Raw genomic sequence first — 12,037 nt, forward strand, 5'->3', positions numbered from 1 at the left:
GGCTGCCTTTGAAGATGGTCCGGCGACTGCAACTGGTCCAGAATCGAGCTGCGTGGGGAGGCGGGGCTTTGTTGCGGTGCTGCCAGCAACTCCAGAGAGGAGCTCTCTGGAAAAAACTGGAACCCTCCGGTCCGGGATCCCCCCTTTGAAATGGGGATCAAAGGAGAGTCTAGAAGAAGTCTCTCTGAAGCAGATGGTGAGCAGCAGAAGGAGAAGAAAGGGAGGCAGACCCGGACTTTTTTCTTCTGAAGAAATCACCGTGCACAGACTGGAGCGGGCACCATTTTTTGGCACTGAGCCGCGAGGAACCCTTTACCGGGGGAGAGGAGAGCAATCAATATAAACTAATAATATATAACAAGTAAGTAAGCCGAAGCCTCTGATTTATGAAACAGCCTCATTAAGCTGAAATAAGAATGAAAATATTTGGCTGAAAGAATAAATGCAGCGGCGGGTTTATCTTATCAGTCTGACTCAAAAGCGAAACTAAGCTTCTCCAAGTGAACTCTTAAAACACCAGGCTGATTCTAAAGCCGAGAGTCTGAGATGGAAAAATAAATCTTATGTTTCTGGAAAAGAATCCCAGACAGCAACACCGTCTGACAGGATTTAAGAGACTTCGGTGGATGCAGTGTGGCTGGGATACATTACTCTTTGCCTTCTCTGGACTTTGGGAACTATAAATAATAGAATCTGGTGGTTTTCGGGAGAAGGAGCTGACGTGGCCGACTGGACTAAGGAGCATTAAGGGGTTAATGAAGATCACAAGACAAGCTCCAAGGACAATCTACTGGACAGTTTGAGACTTTATGATTGTTGTTTTGTTTGCCGGACTGCAGACCACGTGTGTCTAATAACAGAAGCTTGCTGAACCCAGGAGAAGAAGAAATAATTGCGTCACGGTTCTATTTGATATTGTATTTGCTGGGCTAAAAGTTGATTTTTATATTACAATATTTGGATAAAGATTGGAGGGAGATCTAAGGGGAGGATTATGATGAGGGGTTTGAATTGTTGATAAAATTGTGGAAACTGTGGAAGGATTTCTAGGGGGTGATTATTGTGGTATTTATACAAACCCCAAAGCCTGAGATGGACCCCAAAAATTCAAAAGAACAAATGGAGACTTGGTCTGTTCAATCCCAAAGTTCTGGAATAGTGGTGCAAGAAATAGAAAAGGAATGGCAGATTAATATACAAAGGCTAATATTAACAGGGTTCCAGCGAGTGAATGCAGGTCTTAGCAAAATAGAAGATTTGATGAAAGGGACGAAAGAGGGGACAGTAGATGTCAAACAAAACTTAAATGAAGTTGTACAAACTTTAGAATCGTCTGTATTAGATATGACACCAGGTAATATGAATGCAGTAGAGAGTTATCCAGTGACCCATGCAGCTTCCAAAATTAAAAAGCATTATGACAAAAATCTTAAGGAGGCAGAGATACTGAAACCAGACAATCTTATGGTGAAAATATGGGAAGTGAAAAAAATGGATATTCTGTCAGATGGGCTGAAAGACTGTTCAATTCAAAAAGAAAATGAACGATGGGATGTATTGTATAAATGGCAGCAGCTACCAGACAATGTTGGAATAACATAGAATAAAATTAAAATTAAATGATAAGATAAAAGCAGGAGGGTAATCAAACTGTGAAAAAGCAAAAAGTTGATATGTATTAGTAATATGAATTGATTGGATGATGTTATACTTTACGCTCTCCTATCCCCCAAAACCATTTCCCCTTCTCTATTCCCTCTTTCTTTTTGTACCCTTTATCCCTGTTCCTAAATAAATATATAAAAAAGGGGGGGGGGGAAGAAAAAAAAACAGAATCGAGCTGCGTGGCTGGTGAGTGGTGGGGCCGCTAGAGAGCACATCAAGCCGATTCTGTATAATTTACATTGGTTACCAGTTGCTGTCCGGGCCCTATTCAAAGTGCTTGTTTTGACATATAAAGCCCTAAACAGCTTGGGCCCTGGATACTTGAAGGACCGCCTCCTTCCATATGAGCCTACCTGGCTGTTAAGATCTAGCCAGGGGGCCGTTTTGAAAGAGCCATCCCTCAAGGAAGTAATTGGGATGGCTTGTAGACAAAGGGCCTTCTCGGCAGCTGCCCCCAGACTATGGAACACCCTCCCGACTAAAATTCGTCTGGCTCCGACACTGATGATGTTTCGGCGCCAGGTCAAAACCTTCCTGTTCCAGAAGGCTTTTAATTGAAATAACATTAACTGTGGGTCTTGATGATGGCAATTTTAATTGTATTTTAATCATATTTTAATTGTATTTTAATCATTTTATATTTTATTGTATTGAATTTTAATTGTTGTAAGCCGCCCAGAGACCTTTGGGTAGAGTGGGCGGCATATAAATAAATAAATAAATAAATAAATAAATAAATAAATAAATAAATAAATAAATAAATAAATAAATAAATAAATAAATAAATAAATAAATAAATAAATAAATAAGATTTATAAAGACAGAGGGGGAGGTACAAAATTGGTCCAATCTGGTCTGATCATACTTTGGGGCAAAAAAGAAAAGTTTGGCCTATATAAGAAAAGAGAAAAGCCCAAAAGAAAACATGAATGACCATATTGGGAAGGCAGGGGTGTACCCTATCAAAAGCAAAATAGTTTAGAACTTAGCCTTACTCTGTTAGCGGTGCAACAGCAAAAAGATTGAGAGTTGGGCTTGAACTTTCTAGGCACTACCGAAAGGGTTTAGCCAATGGCATCACGATAGCTGCTCGAGTAATAGAAGTGAAGCACTGTAGAGCAGCTAAAATAACAAAGCTGAAAGAGAAATGGAAGATCACGCCGGTGGCAGACCGTGTCCGGAGAGGTCCTGAGTGCCAGGGAAGCTTCACCATAGCAGAGGTGTCCAAATTCAAACCAGGAGTTGCACCGAGCCAGACAGATGACTGCGAGAACCTTTATCTGAGGACGTTCCGGAGAGTGAAGCTGCAGGCTGGCAAGAAACCCCATCCCTCATTGGATTGTGAGAATCGCGAAGATATGAAGGTGGGTGGACTTCACCAAAACGCAAGCCGTGCGGGAGGGAAGGACATTTTATTATATGCACTAACCCTCCACCATGAGTACGATTCTGGACTATTGAAAAGAGCAAAAATGGGTTGATGAGGTGGAACCCAAATGCCACAAAACTTTGACTGTGAGAAAAAAATGGCAAAAAGAGACTCAAAAGTGTCAATGAGGCAGACGCTCTATTGCAAAGATCCGAAGACTGAAGATGAAGAAAAGGGACAAGGGTAAAATGCAAATGCAATGAAATGAAATGTAAACCGTGCAAAATTAAATGTTATAAAAAGTGAATTCAAATGGAAAATGTGTAAGTAGTAAAAATGTTAAGTAATATTGAATGTATACCAGTGTAAATGACAAAAATGGTGATTAATGTAAAAGAAAAGTTGAAATGTAAAGTATAATGAGAAGAAAGCATAAAAGTATTATAAATATTAACTAAGTTTAAAGGTAATTAGAAATTCAAAGGTTAATACAATTTAAATTTATAAAGTAATGTGATTAGAATGTATTGGTTTATAATTGATAATAACCTGCATGAAAACTCCACGTTGTTCATGAGGGTAAACCACTATAGGTTTTACGCCATGAAACAACTTTTAAGTAGCGGACAGCCCTGAGGTCACCTGGCCGTCACAGAGGAACCTTGATGGGAGAGCCAATAGAGAGAGTGGAAGGTGGAGCCAGAGGCGGAGAGAGGAGAAGAAAAGACCGGTGCTGACAGTTTTCGACAGGGGAGTAGCTTGGAAGCAGTTTGGAAAGAGTTAGAGAGCTGTGGGGTTGGGAATTGGACCAGGAGGGTCAGAGTTAAAAGAGTGATTTGAATGAATCAAATCTTGTTTAATATATGTGATTCGCTTCCTGTGATTTACGCTGCAATTTCCAACTGATTATTAACCCCACCCTATTCAATAAACTGATTGTGTTTGGCAGGATAAGTGTCCAACACTTAATTGATGTTAAAGAGATAGCATCTGGTGGCAGCGTGAGGAGAAGGAAAGAGCGTAAGCCTTGTGAGGACAAATAGGGGCCACAAGGGCGAGCACAACACTGAGTATGATACCAGGCAACATAGATGAGATAAAGAGTTACCCAATGATCTAAATAGGTACTACAGTCAGAAAGCTTTATGCTGAAAATTGGAAGAAAGCAGAGATACCTAAACAAGAGGAACTTATTGAGAAGATATGGAGAGCGGCAGAAATGGATATTCTTTCAGACGTGTTGAAAGACTGTTCAATTCAAACGGAAACTGAACAATGGAATTTATTATACAAATGGCTTCAGTCCCCAGATAGTGTTGGAGTAACATAGATTTAAACCAAGATGTAACTGTAAGTTGAAAGCTGGAGGGTAATCAAATTGTAAAAAAGTGGAAAGTCAATTTGTTATTGTAACATGAATAGATTGGATGATTGTATACTTTGTGTTCTCCTACCCCCTAACCGTTTTTCTTTCCCCCTACTTCCTTTTACCCTTTGTATTTCCTACCTTATTCTTAGTTGATAAAAATAAATATTTTTTTAAAAAAAGAAACCACAGTATCCTTTGATGTCACATCCCTCTTCACCAGCATTCCCACCCCCAATGCCCTAACAACTGTAAAAAGGAGACTGGAAGAAGAGAGTACCCTATCCACCAGAAGCAGCTTCAACCCAGACCAGATATGCCTGCTCCTGGAACTTCACCTACAGAGGTGATTTGCAGACAGAAACATGGCTGTGTCATGGGTTCCCTAGTGTCATCCATTGTTGCCAACTTATACATGGAAGAAGTGGAAAAGAAGGCACTAAGCACCTTCCAGGGGATGACTCCAACCCATTGATTCAGGTATGTGAATGACACCTGGGAGAAGATCAAGATTCAGGAAGTACAGGTCTTCACAAACCACATAAACACAGTGGACCCAAATATCAAGTTCACCAGGGAAGACACCAAAGACAACCATATTGCTCCTGTTGTGATTTGTTTTTCAATGATTAGATGGAAGCAGAATTAAAACTAATTAAAACTAATTCTAGATCAGCTCATATTTTTCATAAGCAAGATTGTAGATTACTGAAATGCTTTCCTGGACTATGCAGTCATCATAGGATCCAACGGCAACTTAGAAAACTGCAGAAAACCTACACACATTGATCAATACCTGCAATTTGACTCTCATCACCCATTGCGACACAAACTAGGGGTCATCAGGACACTAAACCACAGAGCAAGAAACATCCCCACCTGCACAGAAACCAGGAAGAAGGACATCTGAAGACACCCCTTAAGGCCTGTGGCTATCCAGAAAGGGCCTTTAACAAGGCAATTTCCCGACCCAGCAGGACAATGGAACAGCCTGAGACCCAGAGCCAACAGAAGAACCTGGTCACTCCTTACATGGCAGCTGTGTCTGAAACGTTCAAAAGGATTTTTGGTAAACACCACATATCTGTGCAAACCCACAAACACACTGAGGCAGAGACTCCTCCTCCTAAAAGACTGGACACTAAATCACAACAGGAACAATATAATATATGTGGTCCAATGTAAAGAGGAGTGTTCAGAGCTTTGCAGAAACCAAACAGCCACTAAACAGGAGAATGGCCCAGCATAGGGAGGGGAATGGCTCAGGACCACAATCAGCAGCAGTCCTTCATCTGAAGGACAATGAACATTCATTTGATGACCAAGATGTACTCATTTTGGACTGAGAAGATAGGTGGAGTCAGAGAAGCCATACATGTGCATATAGAAAATCCACAAGCACCAGCAGAACTTCAACAAAAAAGAGGAAAGTTTGAAACTCAACAAAACTAGGCTCCCAGTTCTGAAAAATACAGCCACAAGGACCAGGGATCACTACACACAAAAGACCCGCTAATGACACCCATAAATCACAGTGATAGACATTCTCTCCTCTTTATCACAACAATACACCCACATCAAGACACACTAAGCACCCATCTCCTGAAAAGGACAAAGCCTATCTCACAGCCATAAATACTCAACTTCCAAGCAAACTATACTAGAGCACAGAGTGTTGTCCTCTGAAGATGCCGGCCACAGAGACTGGCGAAACATTAGGAAGAACAACCTTCAGAACACAGCCAAAGAGCCCGAAAAACCCACAACAACCATTAGATCCCAGCCATGAAAGCCTTTGCGAATACACTGTTAATGACTGTTAACAACTCATGACAATGAGTGGAGGACTGCAGAAGTGGGATTTTCACTCACCCCTTTGTCCATCTAATGAGCCTATTCAGACTGGTGGGGGTGGGGGGAGGGAGTGAAACCAACGTGGAGGATATACTCAGGGTCTCCTACCAACTCTCCTCAGACTGAAGAAGCTACTTGGATGAATAGCAAAATGTTTCAACCTTATAAGAAAGACGTCCAGTTGCCATGACTCAACTTCCAGATAACCTCACCTAGATGACTGAGTATCTTCACAGATCATACTGGAAACTTGTACAACTGTGCTGTCACTTGCTGCCCCCCTCTTTGTGTTTGTTTGTATGTTTGTGAGTGTGTATGTTTCAGATTTATGGAGAGGGAGCAAAATTAAAGCAAAGCTTTAAACAAACCTTACTGTGATCACCAATATTCTTATGAAGCATATTCTTGCACTTGCTCTGTAGTTTCTCCTTAGCTTTTGATAGAATGGCATAGAATAAGGCTGAACCAGAGCCAAATGGTCACCAAAGAAAACTTTTACTTCAACATTTACAGTGGGAAAGGACTGCCCTGAAACTGGAGTTTGATTGAAGAAGGGCAGCAAAATATGTCAACAGTTCCAGGGCCTTCACTACCTTCTCAGATGGCAACAATAAAAATTCCTCTTCCCCATTCAGCCCTGCACGCATGCACGCACGCATGCGCGCGCACACACACACACACATTAAGCTGCTAATGGTAGTGACCCTAGTGGTGTTGTGGCTCTGTTTTTCCTTCCTACCCTTTCAGAATGTTCCAGTGGCATGAAAAGGGTCTCTCCTTTCATGATGTCATGTTGTAAGTGACTATCTAGGGGAAAAAGTATAACCTAGCAGCCTCTGCAAGAAAATCCAATGACACAAATAACAACAGCAATTAATTAAGGTGGGGAGAGAAGTTGCTATTGCCAGCAAAGTTAGAGAAGGGCCTGAAAATTAGACATATAGTCCTCCAATATTTATACTTACAGCCCTAGGATGGAGAGCCAAATGATATCATATTCTATCATAATCTACAGTAAGTTTTTTCACAAATGTTACCAAACTCTGAGAATTGATGATAAAGTACACAGTCTTAGTGGTTTTATGCTTCAGTCCTGAGGATACTTAGTAGCATTTCAGTAATCTTGCCTATGAAAAATATGAGCTGATCTAAAATTAGTTTTAATTCTGCTTCCATCTAACCATTGAAAAACAATGCCTCAGCAGAGCTAAAGGGTCCCAGTAGGCAAATGACCATAGTATTCAAAATATTCATAGCATTCCAGAAATCTTCTACTGCTTCAAAATATTAGTTGTCATGCAGTTGCATGGTCATTTTTGTTTGTCTTTTTAACTTTTTAATTATGCCTAATGCTGTGTTAGCCACTCTGAGGGCCTATTTTGGCATGAAATGTACAAGGTATTGCTGGCCAGAATCCAGTTGAAGAATTATCCTGGTGTAAATTTCAGTAGTAGTTTGCCATTAGTTAAGAAGTTGGTCCTGCCATTTATTGTCATGTGCCAAGTCATGTTATTAGTGTGCAACACGAATCAGCTACACTGACTTCTTAATAATAGCAGTAGTTGTGTGCCATAAAGTCAGTTTCTACTGACCCTTTTCAGGGCTTTCCATGTAGAAAATACTCAGAACCTGTTTACCATTCCCTTCTGGGGCTGCCGAAGGCCACACAGTCTGGTTGTACTTGCAGGAGACAAAGTGGGCAATTGAACTCCCAAAGTGTCTCTGTAGCCAGATACCCAAGCTACTGAGATATCCAGCCCCCTACACTGACTTCCTAAATCCCAGTAATTCGCCTCTGAGATCTATACTAATGGACTTATGCTGGCAAGCCGAAGTAATAGGACTCTGGTCAATGAGAATTTATTTTGATAATTGTTGTGGGTTTTTCGGGCTCTTTGGCCATGTTCTGAAGGTTGTTCTTCCTGACGTTTCGCCAGTCTCTGCGGCCGGCATCTTCAGAAACTCTGTCCTCTGAAACTGATTTTCTTTATAGCTGGAAATCTACATACCTCTTACATGTTTTACGTATTTTACTTATTTCTGGATATCTGTTACATATTTTAATGGCAAAAATTACGGGCATGCCAAAGGTGAAGTGAGCTAAAACACGAAACTGTTGTTGTTTTAAAGGGGAAACATTTAATAAACATTTTATTTTTGACTTCTTTACAGGTGGAATTCCATTTATCCTAACAGGAGAGTTCTTTCCACAGTCTCAAAAGCCAGCTGCGTTTATGATTGCTGGGATAATCAACTGGCTCTCCAACTTTGTAGTTGGGCTTGTTTTCCCTTTCATTCAGGTACAATCTCTGAATTATATTACTGAATGTTACAAGCCAAAAATTGTAAACTTGCCCTGACATAGCAAGGACTTCCCATTTAAGGATAATTATTTGTTAAGATATATTGAACAGAGACTAATTCCATCTAAAAGAGGTGAAAGTGGTTCTATGAACTTGAGGTCCTATCTTTAATATCATACTGTATATGTGGAGGGTCATAATTTATCATTGATTTATTTATAGGGAAGTGTGCACAAACTTTTTTGGGCTGATGTACTGTGTTCTGTACAGTTATTAAGAGTGTTTGGAAATTTCAGTTAGTTCAAAAATGAGTTGCCCATCTCTTGCCTGTCATTGGTAACTTAAACCATCACCAGAGAATTTTATCTGCATCACTTTCCCCATGACTTTCATTTCATCTCCCATGAGTTTTATTCCTCACTTTGCAAGTTTTTCCTTAAATAGTACTGCAGTTTAAGGTAACTTGATTTTTCATAATTCTTCCATTATGAAAGCCTGAAAATTCAAATTGTCATAACTGGTCAGTGGAAAGATGCAAAATATATTATTCTCAGAGCAAGCAGTCTTAAATAACTGACACAGGCTGGATGCCATTTATTGGATTTATTTGAAGTAAGTGGGGGTGGAATGAAGCTTTGGCACCTCCGAACACATATGCTGCTTGAAATTATATGATTTATTTATTTATTTATTTATTTATTTATTTATTTATTTATTTATTTATTTATTTATTTATTTATTTATTTATTTATTTATTTAAAATATTAATTCCACCTTTCTCCTTAAAAAGAATCCAAGGTGGCTTGCATCATTAAAAGACAGTATTTAAAGCTAACAGCAGTGAGTATACAAATACTAAAGAGGATCAAAATAATACAGTGGTGCCCCGCATAGCGACGTTAATCCATTCCGGATAAATCGTCGCTATCCGGAAACATAGCTATACGTGGCAAAAAAACCCATAAGAACGCTTTAAAACCTGTTTAATGCATTCCTATGGGGCGAAAACTCACTGCTAAGCGGAAATCACTATGCAGATTCGTCGTTAAATGGTGCGCTCGTTATGCGAGGCACCACTATACTATACTGAAAAACATAAGCAACATACAACAATCCATTTAAAAAGCCTACTAAGGTAGCCAGTCACTAAGAGAAAACATGCCTGAAGAGAAAGTTCTTCACCTGTTTGCAGAAGGACAGCAGAGATGGGGCCAGCCTGGCCTCCTGTGGGAGGGAGTTCCAAAATCTGGGAGCAGCAACAGAGAAGGTCCTTTCCAGTGTCCCCACCAAATTCACATGTGAAGGTGGTGGGATCAAGAGAAAGGCTTTTCTTGATGATCCTAACATCCAGACATGCTTATAAAGGGAGATGCAGTCCTTGAGATAGTTTGGGCTTAAGCAGTTTAGGGCTTTGTAGGTTAGAACTAATACTTTGACTTTTGCCCAGGTGCAGATCAGCAGCCTCTAAAAGTTCCACTGATTCAAATATGCCAATTCTGACTGCAACTTACTATGCTAAAGTACTTCATTGTCAGAGTAGGGCCATTTGAATCAATGAAACTTACAGAAGAGTTTCCTCACTGATTCAGTGGACCTACTCTAGTGCAATTTGCTATGCTAGCAACAAGATTTTGGCCATAAAGCAAGTAGTCTCAGAGATCAAAAACTGATTTAATTGTGACAATACATTCCAGGGTCTCTCCCAGGTCTCATGAACTAGCAAATGTTCACATTCTTGGCATACTGCTTAAAAGTATATATGTTCAGTGCAAAAAAGATGGTTAGCATTTTGAAAACTGTTCACTGCTCATGTGGGCATTTAAAAAATAGCTACACTTATATGAAAATCCATGGATTGGATCTTTACATGGATTTGCAGGAAAATCGGAGCCTTTGAAAATGTATTTTGTGATAGTTTTAAGCTGCCTGCATAGTTTACATGCCAAAATATAATTTTGTCAGTCATGTAAGGAAATTAGTAGTTGATAGCTTTAGTGACATTTGATAACAAAAACATGACAAGCTGGGTCACTGACTTGGTTAGAGAAAAAGCTAGGAGCTGCTGAATCTGTGGGCACACTCAGAATTCCTGTGAGATTGTGAGCAAGTGCAAGCGAACAGGCACATGTTTTAAGAAGGAGATGAGGAGTGCTGTGCCACTACCTGCATAACTCAAAACTCCTGAATGAGGAGGAAGCTGCTGTAGTAAGTTCTACAGTATATTGTCTTCCTGCTAGAGGAGGTAGTTGCCCTGTTAAAAGAGCAAATGTGGCAGCTTGATACCTGCCTATCTTCAGCTCATCAAGGGAAACAAAGCATTTTCGGATAGAGGTGAGCATACATTTCTGAAAGAGAGAGGATGCCACTAGGGGGAATGTGAGAGAAGTGGACTGTCAGAAAATGCTCTTGTTTTTGAGGTTACACAATCAATATCATGCCTCCCTATGGCCAGTGATTCTGAGGCACTGTAACAGGGAGAGCGTTTGTGTGTCCTCCTCCAAATGGTAGTTCTGAGCTGCTGCAAAAAGGATAGCAGAAAAAATAGATGTAGTCATGGGGGAGATTGTGGATGGAAGGTTCTTCTTCATGGCCTCTGTGACTCACACTGTGGGTAATCCACATATGTGCAGAGCCTTGTTGGAATATTCTAGAGCTTCTGCGGTAGCAAAAAGATACATTAGTGCAGACCCCCTCCCCCTTGGTATATGTACCTTGGTGCCAAGGCTCTCCCTTCAGTTTCTTTCAACTGCCGCATTGAGAGCCTATACCTTCGCTTCTGTGAGTTCTTTCTAAAACAGAAAAGAAAGTTATTGATTTCCTTTAAACCCTTTAATTTATAATGAATCTTAACTATTACTGTGTTTATTAATCTTTTACAAATAACCGCTCCGGCCTTAGGGCTGAAGGACACATACACACCAATTTTCGTTTCCGAAATGACTTTTCGGTTCATGGCCACTTTAGGCCTGTTTAAATGCTGTGTGGACTGTAATAACAGAATTCCACTCTGTGACAGCCATGCTAAATGCCTTTTTTTGCCTTGGTGAGGCTCACCAAACCTCTTCGTGCCCTCACTGCAAAAACTTTAAGTGAAGCGTTTTCTGCAGTCATCTCTCAAGACTTAAGATTCGGCTTTGGAAACAGTCCCTCCAGCCCACTAAACCTATGGCTCAATCTTCATGCAAATCCAGCCCGCACACTAAAGCCATGGACAAAGCTGTTTCTGAAGTGACAAAACAATGTCCTTCAGCCACTCCATCCCCTTCTGATCACCGAGAGTCCGCTGGACCCCCAACGTCAACTGCCACACAGGTGCACAAGCCCAAACAGTCAACGTTGAAACCTTCGACATCAAAAGCAGCCACTAAACAAAAGCCATCCACCAATGCTTCATCAGCTCCTGAACCTTCGCCACCAAAAAAGGTCAAAGCCTTCCAAAGTTGTTCGTCTTTGTGGCCTCTGTGAATGCACACAATTGGG

The 12,037-nt window shown here is 40.6% G+C and overlaps 1 protein-coding gene across 1 annotated transcript in view; it reads left to right on the top strand.

Moving 5' to 3' along the window:
- SLC2A9 (solute carrier family 2 member 9) overlaps nt 1–12,037 on the top strand; it is a 203,114-nt gene that overhangs the window by 155,818 nt on the left and 35,259 nt on the right. Inside the window, exon 11 of the mRNA XM_020814683.3 lies at nt 8,427–8,554. Coding sequence (XP_020670342.1) covers nt 8,427–8,554 — 128 coding nt within the window. The remainder of the gene's footprint in view (nt 1–8,426; nt 8,555–12,037) is intronic.

This window comes from Pogona vitticeps, chromosome 5, assembly GCF_051106095.1.
Source record: "Pogona vitticeps strain Pit_001003342236 chromosome 5, PviZW2.1, whole genome shotgun sequence".
NCBI classification, from domain to species: Eukaryota; Metazoa; Chordata; class Lepidosauria; order Squamata; family Agamidae; genus Pogona; species Pogona vitticeps.